The following is a 14,750-nucleotide window of genomic DNA, read 5'->3' on the forward strand; positions in this document are numbered from 1 at the left end:
ACTGTTTGCTGGGAAGCCAGTGGTTCTCTGTGTTGGATCTTCGGAGTGGATACTACCAGATCCCTCTGGGTGAAGAAGATAAGGAGAAGACAGCCTTCATCAGCCTATTAGGGTTTTATCAGTTCAAACGCATGCCCCAAGGGATTTATGGAGCAGCTGCCACATTTCAATGTCTTGTGGAGAAAGTTGTGGGAGACATGAATTTACTGCAAGTGTTAGTTTATCTGGATGACCTGATTGTGCTTGGAAGAACTTTGGAGGAGCTTGAAGAAAAAGACTTCTTAAAGTGCTTGATAGGTTGGAGGATTATGGTTTGAAGCTTTCAACTGACAAATGCCAGTTCTGCAGGACCTCGGTGAAGTATGTGGGTCACATCGTGTCCCAAGAGGGTGTGAGTACTGATCCTGATAAAACAGAAGCACTCACTACCTGGCCACGTCCAAGCAACTACAGAGAACTCAAGACCTTCCTTGGGTTTAGTGGCTACTACCGCAGATTTGTGAAAAACTATACTACAATTATAAAACCCCTCAATGATTTACCAGGGGATATCAGTCCAGCAAGAACAAATCTCAGACCAAGAATAAAGGGCCTTCCATGAAGAGACACTATGGCCCCTTCGAACCCTTTGGGCCACGGTCGGATGAGAGATGTGAAAGGGCTTTTCGAGACATCATTACTTGCCTAACTCATGCCCCGTCCTAGTCTTTGCTGACCCAAGCAAGCCATTTATCCTGCATACTGATGCCAGTTTGGAGGGTCTGGGAGCAGTACCATACCAGGAGGTGGAAGGCAAGCGTAAACCTGTAGTCTTTGCCAGCTGAGGACTGTCTGATAGTGAAACCCGCTATCCCACCCACAAGCTAGAGTTCTTGGCCTTGAAATGGGCCATCACTGAGAAATATTGAGACTACTTGTATGGTGCCCAGTTCCAGGTGTGGACAAACGACAACCCACTGACTTTTGTGTTAACAAGTGCTAAACTGGATGCTACAAGGCAAAGATGGGTGGCAGCTTTGGCTAGCTATGACTTCAGCATTCAATACCGATCAGGGAGAAGCAATGTAGATGCAGAGGCATTGTCCAGGCGTCCACAGGCACCAGGAGTTGTTGTGATACCCACAGATGGAGTGAGAGCTATTTGTAGTGTGAGTCTCCGAGAGCCGGAGGCCCATGAGAGTCTTCATGGATGTGTTGCTGAAACTTTGGGCCTACCCCCAGAATGTGTGCCTTCTGCTTCAGTGAACTATATTGCTTTGGACCAATCTCCCTTGCCCATGCTCAATGCGGCTGACTGGCAGGAAGCCCAGCTGCAAGATATTGACATTCGTGATACACTACTTGCCAAAAGGGAGGGGCAAGGCCCAGCTGCGGTTGTCCCACCTACCCCAGAGGGCAAACTACTATTGAGAGAATGGACCAAACTAAAACTGATTCAGGGAGTGCTACACCGCATGACCACAGATCCTCTACAAAAGCAACGGAACCAACTAGTGCTGCCAAAAGAGTACAGAGCCCTGGCCATGAGGGCCCTGCATGATGACTGGACATTTAGGGATGGAGAGGACCCTGGAACTTATCCACAGTAGGTTCTATGGGCCCCGGATGGCTGAAGATGTTTGCATGAAATGTGAGACCTGCGCTTGATGTGTTCAAAGGAAAACTCTGCCCACGAGGGCTGCATATCTGAAGAACATCGCCAGCAATAAACCTCTGGAGCTGGTTTGCATTGATTTCTTGTCTTTAGAAGTAGACAAGAGGAATATTGGAAACATTCTAGTAGTGATCGACCATTATACGTGATATGCGCAGGCATATCCCACATGTGATCAGAGGGCCACCACTGTTGCTCGAGTACTGTGGGAAAACTATTTCTCAGTTTATGGATTCCCAGCCCGGATACACTCGGATCAGGGATGAGACATTTATTTATACACACACAGTAAGCGGCAAATATTTGGCCACACATTTCTGAAACCCCAAACAATGTTCAGGGTTGGGCAGACTAATTTCAGCTTTTCCATTAAAAAAACAACAAAGAATTTTAAAGGAAAGCAGACATTGTCCGTGATTTTTGTCTGCATTTTAAAAACCCCTAATTTTCGATCCAAAAAGAGTTTCGATGCAAAATATTTGTCCAATCCTTTTAATGAGCTTTAGTGCCAGTGATACCTTGTAGAGGTTACTTGAAAAGAAGTTCTCAGAACTGGGTTTTTAAATCTTTATTTTTCCCAGGGTTGCCGGGGGGAGGCGGGGAGCGGGGCATGGAAAGTGGGGAAATTTGCCTCGGGCCCCACAGGGGCCCCCCATAAGAATATAGTATTCTATAGTATTGCAACTTTTTTATGGAAGGGGCCCCTGAAATTGCTTTGCCCCAGGCCCCCTGAATACTTTGGGCAGCCCTGGAAGTCAGCAAGATATTACTCTGTTATTCTGGACTGCACACCTGGCATACGGAACCAATGACTTTAACGGTGCGTTTTGTAACAACAACAGAACCTAGTGAAAACGTCCTTGCAATGGTGACTGTCAGTGAGCATTTTCTAGAATTCATTGACATTGATACTACAGGAGCTGGTATGACCAATGTGCTTCTTAAGCTGGAAGATAGGGGAATTGTGATAGCTGACATGAAAGGTCAGGGCTACGATAATGCTGCCAACGTGAGAGGAAAGAACAGAGGAGTGCAGACACTGATCCAAGAATTAAACCCTCCAGCTTTTTTTGTCCCATGCACTTCTCATTCATTGAACTTGGTGGTCAGTGATGCAGCATCAGCTTCTAGTGAGGTTGCTGAATTTTTTAATACAATTCAAAGCATCTGTGTATTTCTCTGCATCAACCCATCAATGGCAAATTTTGAAGCAACATCTGGGAACATCCTCTCTGATACTGAAATCACTGAGTGACACACGATAGGAAAGTCGAGTGGAGGCAATAAAGCCCATCAAACAGCAAATTGGGAAGATAGCTAATGCCATAGTTGCCATTATGGAGGATAATGCTATGACAGGAACTGTTCTTGGGAGAACAGTGGCAGAGGGAAATGGAATCACCAGAAACATACATAACTTCAAATTTCTGTGTGGCTTGGTGTTGTAGCATGACATACTGTTTGAAATAAATGTTGTAAGCAAGAGACTCCAAGGTGTTGACCTTGATATATCTGGAGCAATGGAACAACTGGACAAAGCAAAGTCATACCTACAGTCTTACTGGTCAGATGAGGGATTTCAAAACGTTCTGAAGAATGCACAGAAGTTTGCAGAGGAACTTCACACTGAAGTTCTTTTCCTACCCATTCAAGAATACAAGAGTCACCGAAGAAGATGACATTTTGATTACGAGGCACAGGATAATCCCATAAGAGACCCCAAACCATTCAAAGTTGAATTCTTTAACCAGTTGCTAGATTGTGCAATACAATCAGTTGAAGAACCTTTCATGCAGCTCAAGGAACACAGCAGTATATTTGGGATGTTGTATGATATTCCAAAACTCCTCACTATACCTGAAGACCTACACCAGCAATTCAGGGCACAGCAAGTGACACATGATGACATGCGCGATATTGATGCAAGTGATTTAGGTGATGAACTGAAAGCCCTTTCAGGATAACATTTCAGCAGGATCAACTCCAAAGGTTGTTCTAGAATATATGTGCACAAATAAGATGACCACCCTCTTTCCAAATGCTTTTGTTGCTCTGAGCCTACTTAACACTTCCTATAACAGTTGTTGGTGGAGAACACAGCTTCTCCAACCTGAAATTAATAACACTTCTACACTCCACAATGACACAGGAGAGGCTGGTCGGCCTTGCAACCATCTCAACAACACGTGAGCTGGCCCAGACTGTTGACCTTCAAGAAGCAGTTCAAATCTTTGCAACCAAGAAGGCACGGAAAGCACCATTTTGATTATTCAAACAGATAAAAATGCCAGTGTTTACTATGCAGACAAGAAAAGTTACATTTTCTGTTCAGGCATTTGAAAGTTAAGTGTTACTTAACATTTTTGAACAAGGCATTTTAAGTTGTTAGTTCTCTTTATTGGGATAGGTAGCAGAGCAGTACCATGAGAGGAGAAGAATAGGAAGAAAGCAGAATGAGACCTTTCAAAGTTTTGGCCCAAGTGAGGCGGAATGGGAGCATCATTTGAGCTCCCTGCCTCAGATGCCAAAATGTTGTGGGCCGGCCCTGCTTGCACTCCAGGACACTAGCAGGGAATACTCCCCATAATCAAGAAAATGCAAAGATTGCAATTATTATTATTTATTTTTATTGCAATAGTATCTAGAGAGGTCTTGAGCAGGTTGGCGACCTTATTGTGCTAAACACTGCACAGACATAGGGTATGTCTATGGATCAGCGGGCAGCGATGGATCCAGAGAGTGTCGAATGATCACATCTAGTCTAGATGCGATCAATCAACCCTCGAGCACTCTCCCGTCGACTCCTGTAGTCCACCAGGTCAAGAGGAACAGGTGGAGTCGCTGGGGGAGCGTCAGCAATCGACTCACCGCAGTGAAGACACCGCAGTGAGTAGATCTAAGTACATTGAATTCAGCTACGCTATTCACGTAGCTGAATTTGCATAACTTAGATCGATTTCCCCCTCCACCCATGTAGACCAGACATAGTCAATGACAGTCCCTTCCCCAAAGAGATTACAACTGTGCCCTGCTTCGACACAAAGGACTTAAGGGCAGCAGGGGAGATTCTTCACAACTTTCCCTCCACTATATACTTACTCAAAGGCCAAATACAGTGTGGCCCATTGCATTATACTATTTTTGTCATAAAATATCTACCATAAAATATACAAGAAGTACAACATGGCTGAGTTAATGTGGCTCTTGAACCCATACATTTTGCATTCCTGGCTGCTTTTTCTGTATGTGCAACCAAAATAAAACAGAGTCCTGTGGCACCTTATAGACTAACAAATGTATTGGAGCATGAGCTTTCGTGGGTGAAAATAAACAGTTATTTTGTAATCACTGTGCTGCGTATGTGTAAATTGTGTTTAAGCAGTCTATGCCCTCCATTTCCTTGATACTAGAAATGATTTCAGAAATTATTTTATATACTGAGTTTAATGCCTTTTCTTAGTGTGAACACAATCTCCACTTGCTGTAATGTATGCTACACACATGCAGTAAGGATAACATATTCCTCAAATAACAGAGACAACAAGAAATTACTATATATTACCATAAATAGTGATTTCATCTAGACAAAAAGAACTAATGTAGCAGTTGAAAAATAGAACTACTTATAAGCTTCAGTGAGTTTGCTGAAGCCTTTTCAAGGCTTACAATATTTATGCCACTGCAGCTGACAAAGCATGTTAGAGTTCCAGGTCAGAATAAAAGCATAGGAAGGTAAATTTCACAGAGCTGGTGAAAATTTACAAGTTTTTCTACAATAACACATCTTTCCCTATGATGTTCAAGGTTTGATCTAACATGCACAATGAAATAAAAGTGGTGAACACACAGTCAATGTAGAAAAAGGATAAGCCTTTGTTAAAAATAGAAAACCAGCCATTTACTCAAAGTCCTGAAATTAGCTTTTTTTAAAAAAACTGATTTAGTCTGAACCTTGATTCTGAAATGATAGTCAAGAACAAAAACACAGACGTAATTTGATGCAATTTTGTTCTCCTTTGATTAAGCAGTATAATTTTAAAACATCTTTTCTGCTAAAGTAATTGTAATTATATAGGGAGTGGGGAAGAAGACTGTGTTTGGCTTGTAGCTAAAATACAGAACTGGAGATTTGAAATCTATTCCTGGCTCTGCCACAGCCTTTAAATGTAACCTAAGGCACTTCACTTAATCTTTCTAAGTCTCAGTTTCCTGGCCTGTAAAATGGAAACAATGCAGTCCTACCCTCAAAGGAGTATTTAATATATTGGGCTTACTTTTGATCTCCCTGCCAGTGTACATCTGGAGTTACAGTTGTTTGGAAAATTGGGTTTGTTTTTATGTACATTTTTGATGAAAATGAGAAAAAAATTCTTTTGTTGGAAGAACAAAAACCCAAACCTGGAACATTTTGGAGCTTTTCCCATACAAAAACCATGAACATTTTGAGGAAAGCAGATACTTTCTGATGAAATTATTATTTAATCGAAAACCCAATGTTCTGTTGAAAAAAAGTTTTGATGGAAATTTTTCAACCAGACCTCATCTGAAGTAATTGAAAGCTGCATCTGGTCCATTAATGTTTGTAAAGTGTTTTGAGATTGGTAGGACTAGAAGTAGAAGGTGTGTATCAAATAATTTTTATTATTTTTACATATCAGAAATAGTTCATAAACTGAGAGCTCTTCAACACAGCTAGTATCTTTCTAGTTCTCTTTAATAGAAAAGAAGCACTGTTCAATGGAATTCAAATCCTTCAGTAATACTACACTGTCTATTGAAAACTGAAAAAGCCTGCTGCTGACATAGCTACTGCCGCTCACGGAGGATGGAGTAATTAAGTCGCCAAGAGAGCTCTCTCCCATCGGTTTAGAGCATCTACACTAGCAGCACTACAGCAGCGCAGCTGCATCAGTGCAGCTGTGCCAGTGTAAGCTCTCTAGTGTACTCATAGCCTAAGAGCCTTCCTCTATCAAGAAGAGAGAATTAACCTCTCTCTGTCAGCTTCCAGACTAGAATGGCCAGATGCTCAGTTTTCAACCAGAAAGTCCAGTCGAAAAGGGGACTTCACAGTGCCCGATCAGATCTACTGACTGGACACCAAAAATATGGTTACCGCAGGTAGGGAAGATGCCAGGTCACCACTCGCACCAACCCCATTTCAGTCAGGACTACCTCCTAGCTGTGTCGGCCAGCTGCAGCTCCCAGTCCCAGCTCCACAGGTGAGTCCCTTCTGAGCTGGACAGGAGGTGGGGGGAGGAAAAAGGAGAAGAGCAGCAAGTGATGGGGTGGGGAGGAAGAGAAGCAAACGGGGGGCAGAGCCTCAGGGGGAAGAGGCCCGGCCTGTGGGGGGGGGGGGCTCGGAGCAGGGGCAGAGCCTCAGAGGAAGAGGCAGGCAAGGGAGGTTCTGGCACTTCTGCTGGAATGTCCAGCTGTTAAATATTAAACAAAGTTGGCAACCCTAGTCCAGACAGGATTTCTATATTCTACTACTTCATTTTTGAAAAAAAGGAAGAAATAATTTCAGCTTTTAACAAGCGTATACCCTAAATGGCAGCATGAAATGACATAGCACATGTCTGCAGAACAGAATTTATTTATAAAATCATCGTTGAAAATAAAAATAAATTTTAAAAAGTGTGATGCCTACTGTCAACTATCAAAAAGCTAATTTAGGAAACAGTGCTCAAGAAGGTCCAAGTTTATCCAAGGAATTAGTCATAAGCTAGGACAGCTCACAGTCCTAGGTAAAGTCAATCATTAATTCCCAGGAAATCCTCCAAGATGAGATCATTATAGCTAATGTAACAGCTGGGGAGCACGGAAGGGTAGGTAGTTTGTGTTTGTGAAACCACAGTGATCCTAACCCCCCTAGGGGGCCATGTTTTATGCTTCCCCTGCAGGTCACCTTTACATAGCATGTGTACCCAGATGGGCAGCAGGAATGTGGGGTCCAGGCAGCCATCCCTAACATCATTTTTATGCAACTTCCCCAAGACGAATGTGCTGAGGATGGTACAGGCCTGATGGGATGGATGGCAACAGCAGGAGGGATCTATCCCTACCTGTCTCCTTCTCTTTTTTTTTTTGGTAAGGTGGGGGTTAGGAGAGATTTTGGTGAGTGTCTCACCATCACCTCAAGGTCACATCCACAAGCTAACAAATCGTTCTCTACAGTGTCATGGGAAGAGAAAATGTAAAAGATGGTGAGGTGCCAGGCAGTTTTAGAGATGACATCTGAATTCTGTTTTCAATCTCTGTGTTCCACTGTGGTTATAGTTCTCTAGCTCTTCTCGTTCTCAGCCATTCACAAACCTTCTGAAACTTCCCTGGTTTGACCCTTCTCAAAAACACTGTAGACATAAGGTCACAGTTTTCATCAAGTACATATGTGAGACTGACTATATTGGTTAGGCTGTCTGTCAGTATAATCTCTTTAGGACAAACACTCATTCTGGTGTCTCATGTGGGTCATAACTGCAGAGGTCGAAACAAAACAGGACATCAGTCTTAGCCACTCTGAAATTTTTAGCATAATAAGCCAGATCTTCAGGTGATTGAAATTGAAATACTCTATTGACTTCAATTTACCCCCAGCTGAGGATCTGGCCAAACATTTAAAAACCTTATAATGCAATTCCCCTTACCGTTTGCTGTAGGTCAGGTATTATAATTCGTATCACTAATGTGTTGCTCCTATTGTCTTCCATTCTGCTGCTTGGTTTCTCTGATGTAGCCCTGATAGTATCATAAATAGTTTCTTCTTTGGAGCTGTCTGATTCAGATTCGACAGAATAATCTGAAAAGCTTTGTGCCATCTCATCTTCACTTGATGTTGGACTGCGAGGCATGTTCAATTTTTCTTACCTCATATGGCTATCAACACAAAACAGAAGACAAAGGCAAATTATAGGTAAAGTTTCAAACATGGTTCAGATTGAGGTTTTAGTGTATTTTTAAGCTAATGTACACTTAACAATGAAGTTATCTGTTTTCTCCTACCTCTTTTCCCTCCCCCCATTTGTATGAGTTGGCAGAGTGCAATGGAAATAATGTGGTTAGCAGTTCACTAAAGAAAGAAGGGCAGGGGGGAAAGAGAGATGACTTTTCTTCCCCATCACACCCAATCTTCAAAAGGATCCAGAACAGATGACAAAAGTACCAGGCTTGATCCTAAATGGTAATGTTGTAAACCACATTTGGATTGAGTTTGACTCGAGGGAGTAGTTTTCCCAGTACAAACATTACTTTCAATAGAATAATGTAGATATAAAAAGAGCTTCCAAATTAAATGTAATGCTAACAGAATGGTTGGAGTATTATGAGTCTTATTTGTACAAAATGTATGGATATGACTTCAAAAAAAGCTACCTTATTAAAAGAACAGAATGGTCTGACAGGCACAAACTATTTGAAATACAGCTAGTCCTTGACTTTACAACGTTCTACTTACAATGAACGGCACTTACATTTCAGAACTGTCGCCCTGATTTGACTTATGACAATTGGTTTAAACTTTACAACACTTAGTCCCGCAATGGAGTATATTGAGGTTCTGAGTTACGACATTCCGATTTATGATGCCGTTTTCAGGAACCAATTGTGTCATAAGTCCGAGGACTGCCTGTACAGTACACTGATGAATGATGGGGAAGTAGGAGGAAAATTGTCCAAAGAAAGGCTTTTTGGGTGAGACTGTGAGCTTGGATACTGTACAAATATGCAGACTATTTCATGGAAGTGAAGGACTGATAATACTGCATGGAGGCAGACTTAGTGCATGCAGATACAGAGGATGCCTTGCCCCAGGCCTGTCGGTATCCATTGACAACAACACTATTGCAATCCTGGCTACAGCAAGCCTTCAGTCATGCTAAACTGAATACAGATATTTGTGATGTTGGCAAACATCTAATATGGAGTAGGCTAAAACCAAACACATTTTCACTTGTAAACTAAGTAGCTTTGAACCAAGGTGTTTAGCTTTATATTTCTACAACATCTTCATCAAAGGGTCTTATATTTCTACAACATCTTCATCAAAGAGCAACAAGAATGATTAAAGGTATTGAGAACATGACCTATGAAGGAAGGCTGAAGGAATTGGGTTTGTTTAGTTTGGAAAAGAGAAGACTGAGAGGGGACATGATAGCAGTTTTCAGGTATCTAAAAGGGTGTCATCAGGAGGAGGGAGAAAACTTGTTCACCTTAGCCTCCAATGACAGAACAAGAAGCAATGGGCTTAAACTACAGCAAGGGAGATTTAGGTTGGACATTAGGAAAAAGTTCCTAACTGTCAGGGTAGTTAAACACTGGAATAGATTGCCTAGGGAAGTTGTGGAATCTCCATCTCTGGAGATATTTAAGAGTAGGTTAGATAAATGTCTATCAGGGATGGTCTAGACAGTATTTGGTCCTGCCATGAGGGCAGGGGACTGGACTCGATGACCTCTCGAGGTCCCTTCCAGTCCTAGAGTCTATGAGTCTATATCCAGAACTGTTAGAAAAATTTCTTTCAATCTTTTTTCAGCATACATCACCTTTTTTCCAAAACGGAAATGTCCATTTTCAGTTAAAGTCTTCAGATTTTCATTTTAAAAATTGCTTTGTATTTTTTGCCAACCAACACACAAAAATTTTTCAGTTTTCACTTGCCAAAAACCAAATATTTTTCTCTGTTTTTCAATTAAATCCCCAAAACAAATCTAAGAAAACATTCAACAAAAAATATTTTTCACGGGGGAAAAAATCATTTCCCAACCAGCTTTACTCACATTACCTTGTGAGGCAAGTACCATAGGTATTTTACAAAAGAGGCAAGCTAAGCACAGAAGGTTGATCAATTTGGTTAAAGTCATTCACAAAACAATTCAGTGGGAGAGTTTAGAACAGTCACGATATCCCAGCCTGTAGACAACATGCTCTCCCTACCGCAAATGGCTATTGAGTTAACTTCACTATGCCTGTCATAACCTTAGTCCCAGATTTGGACCTTAGCGTCCAAAATATGGGGGTTAGCATGAAAACCTCCAAGCTTAGTTACCAGCTTGGACCTGGTACTTGCTGCCACCACCCAAAAAATTAGAGTGTTTTGGGGCACTCTGGTCCCCCTGAAAAACCTTCCCTGGGGACCCCAAGACCCAAATCCCTTGAGTCTCACAACCAAGGGAAATAATCCTTTTTCCCTTCCCCCCTCCAGGTGCTCCTGGAGAGATACACAGACACAAGCTCTGTGAATCCAAACAGAGTGACTCCCCCTCTCCGTTCCCAGTCCTGGAAACAAAAGCACTTTCCTATTCACCTAGAGGGAATGCAAAATCAGGCTAGCAAATCCAACACACAGATCTCCCCCCTGATTTCTTCCTCCCACCAATTCCCTGGTGAGTACAGACTCAATTTCCCTGAAATTTCCCAGTAAAGAAAAACTCCAACAGGTCTTAAAAGAAAGCTTTATAAAAAAAGAAAGGAAAAATACATACCAATGGTCTCTCTGTATTAAGGTGATAAAATACAGGGTCGATTGCTTAAAAGAATATTGAATAAACAGCCTTATTCAAAAAGAATACAAATCAAAGCACTCCAGCACTTATATTCATGCAAATACCAAAGAAAAGAAACCATATAACTTACTATCTGATCTCTTTGTCCTTACACTTAGAAACAGAAGACTAGAAAGTAGAAACTACTTCTCCAAAGCTCAGAGAAAGCAGGCAGACAGACAAAAGACTCAGACACAAACTTCCCTCCACCCAGAGTTGAAAAAATCCGGTTTCCTGATTGGTCCTCTGGTCAGGTGCTTCAGGTGAAAGAGACATTAACCCTTAGCTATCTGTTTATGACAATGCCATGAAGCTCTCATGGAGTAGATTTTGTCAACTAAGACATCCTGGGAAAATCTTAAAGCCCATATTTAAGTTTGGCTCAATTTACTCAGACAAACTCCCACTCACTTCAGTGGCAGTTTGCCTAAGCGAGGACTGAGTAAAAATTAAGATCCACCTTTGACCTGTGGACTTCAAAGGATCGCCTGACAGTGTAAGGACCTCACTACTGGGCTCCAGGGAAATAGTGTATTTGGTAAATGGGTAGAGAAATACTAGAGAACATTTTACTGGGGTGTTTCAGGATCCAGTCTGAGCCAAATACATTCAACAGTGCTGATTCTCCATTGCCCAGCACCTTGTGCAATCAATTACACCAGTGCAATTCGAATGCAAGGTGGGTGTAAAAGGCTACCATTCTGATTTAACATTTTATGCTCACTTTGCAGCGGAGCAAATGACTACACAAGGGACAGGGCAATGGAAAGTCAGGCCCAATGCTTCCAATTTCATGGGAGATTAATGGCAAACATTGCAAAAGCACACCAAATAGTCTAAAGTCATGTCATCCTGTTATTGCTGGTCAAGGACAACTCCATTTGGTATCTAACTGTGGGCACCAGTGTTACTATTCTCAGCTATAAACCTATAATTAATAATGAAGACTAAAATAGTAAATTCAAATATTTGAAAGCAAGCCAGTTTACAACAGTTTAATGCAAGACTATTTACAAAAGAAAATTCTTGGGGGAGTATTTTATTGCTTCAGTGAGCTGTAGATTAATGCAGCTTTCCAAAGTACCTTTCCAAAGTCAATAGAAAGAATAGACATTTCAATGGATTTCTTTTTCATCCACTGATACTAAATCATATGAAGCTAAAATATACTAGGTCAATACAAAGCAGAGCAAAACAGATTAGCTGGTGACAGCTAGGAAAACACATTTAAAAAAATACATAAATTAAAAAAAATCATGTTTTGTCTCTCCCTAAAAACATTTCAACAGACAATATATGGAGAGTATTATTTGCCTTGTGCAGTAACTAGAGCTCTTTGAGATGTGTCCCCCTTTGGGTATTCCATTTTAGGTATGCATATGCCCTCGTGCCTTTGATCAGAGATTTTTGGTAGCTGTGCTCATTCAGCCTGCACCCCATACATTCTCGTGCCAAGGCTATATGGGGCCACGTGAGTGAACCGCCCTCAGTTCCTTCTCCACTGCAAAGTCCCCCAAGGGAGATTCCGAAGCATAGGGGATGGAAGGCAGGTAGGACGCACCCTAGAAGAACTCCAGTCACTGCACAAAGTAAGTAACTTCTTCTTCAAGTAGTGCTCCTGTGGGTGTTCTACTTCAGGTGACTCCTAAGCAGTACTTCCCTAAGGAGGCAGGAGGTTCAGTGCAGAGTCCAATACAGAAGAGAGAACTGCACTGCCTACAGCAGCATCTGATCTTACCGGAGGCACCAAGGCATAGTGATTAGGGAAAGTATGAACAGAGGACCAAGTGGCTGCTCTACAGCTGTCTGAAAATAGTACATCCTTAAGTAACGCTATAGATGTAGATAGTGATCTTGTGGAATGTGCTTTCATTCTCAAAAGGGGTTGAACATGAGTTCTGTTGTAACAGAAGTTAGTGCATCTGGAGATCCACTTTGATAACCTGTTTCAAAATTACCAAACTCTTGTTTCTGTCCACAATGGATACAAGTAAGGAGATCTTCTAAAGGATTTGGTTCTATCTAGGTAAAAGGCTAATGATCTCTTGACATTTAGGGTATGGAATATGGCTTCTTGATACTCTGATGTGTGGTGTTTTTTTTTTTGTTTTGGTTTGGTTTTTGGTTTTTTTTGGGGGAAGGGGGGGGATGGGAGATGAATGGCTTGATTAATATGAAATTCTGAGGATACCTTAGGTAAAAATCTTGTAACGACCCATAGTGACATTTTCTCTCTGGTGAGTACCATAAATGGGGGATCTGGGTAGAAGTGATTGGCACTAGGAAGGCTGTCTTCTTTGAGAAATCTAATAGAGAAAATGCAGTTCTGATCCTGTATTCACACCCTACACGCTATTGTAATAACTTCATATAAAATATGCCTTGTGCGGTATCATTTGAAAACTAATATCTCACAGATCATTAATAGTCTGTGTGATGCATGTATGCAGTGTGTATTAAAAATGATGTCTATATGCTGAAATTATGATTTGAAGCATGTTTAAACCAGGCAGCCAGGGAAACTGGTAAACAGGTCTGCCCTATACAAAGGAATATACTTGCTTCTCTGACCACCCCAGTCATCAGGCAGAGACAATGAAGGTATATCTACATATCAGGTAAAGCTATCAAGCCAAGAGCATGGCATCTATGCTCCAGCAGGGAGAAAAGATTGGCCTGGGTTTCACTTTTCAGAGAATACATTGCAAAGGTTTGCTGATCTATAAAGACAAGGGGGTTTGGTGTGGGCCACGAGGATGTGTGGGGCACATGAGCAGGCCAAATGAGCACCTCTCCCAAAAAATCTCCAAATCAAAGGCACATGACACAGGCACACCTGAAGTGGAGCACCCACAGGGACACTACTCAAAGAAGAATGCAGGGTGGTGGATTTAAGCTACCTTGTACAGGGTTGATAAATTAAATCTAAACCAGCATGCAAAGGAAGAGCTGATCTGTTCAAACTTCCCAAGCTTTGCTGCATGATTATCTTCAAGTAAAAACTACCTGCTAAAGAGCCATTGCTGGAACTGTAGAGGAGAATAACCACTTGAATCTCTGGATCCCACGAAACAAGCAATGACGTTTAATAAAGAGTGAAGCCATAGCAAGAGTTCCTTGGACTGTCAACAAGGCAAATGGACAGGAAGCACCTGACTGTTTGGGTTCTGGGTGTAGAGAAATGAACCAGGAGTAGGAAAGGAGAGAGTGAAAATCAGTATCTACACTGGCAAAAAAATGAGAACTATAATTCCTCATTACTGAAACTCCTGTAGTGGTAGCAAACGGGAAAACAATAGTTTAGGCAAGGTTCAGGCACAGTACTGACCTAACCAACAGAAGAGTTGTAATGATGAAGAATTACAGTTCCTAGAGTATGGTAGACCCAGCCAGAGTGTAAGACGACCAAATACATTCGAGTCCAAATTTGTGTCCATTTGTGAAGTGAAATTCACAGACAATTCTGTTCAGCTTTGCTGTTTCGGCTGTGAGAAGCATGAAACTAATTTGGTGCAGTTTTTAAACAAGTTAGAAGAGATTTGATTTGGTTGCTGTGGCTG

General features: G+C 41.7%; 1 protein-coding gene across 5 annotated transcripts in view; it reads right to left on the reverse strand.

Moving 5' to 3' along the window:
• The window catches only part of SHANK2 (SH3 and multiple ankyrin repeat domains 2), a 698,629-nt gene that overhangs the window by 577,479 nt on the left and 106,400 nt on the right, over nt 1–14,750 (reverse strand). For all 5 annotated transcript variants that reach the window (XM_050955213.1, XM_050955215.1, XM_050955220.1 and 2 more), the window contains exon 4: nt 8,299–8,527. In XM_050955213.1, the coding sequence (XP_050811170.1) occupies nt 8,299–8,502 (204 nt within the window). In that variant the 5' untranslated portion in view covers nt 8,503–8,527. The remainder of the gene's footprint in view (nt 1–8,298; nt 8,528–14,750) is intronic.

This window comes from Gopherus flavomarginatus, chromosome 5 (genome assembly GCF_025201925.1).
Source record: "Gopherus flavomarginatus isolate rGopFla2 chromosome 5, rGopFla2.mat.asm, whole genome shotgun sequence".
NCBI lineage: Eukaryota > Metazoa > Chordata > Testudines > Testudinidae > Gopherus > Gopherus flavomarginatus.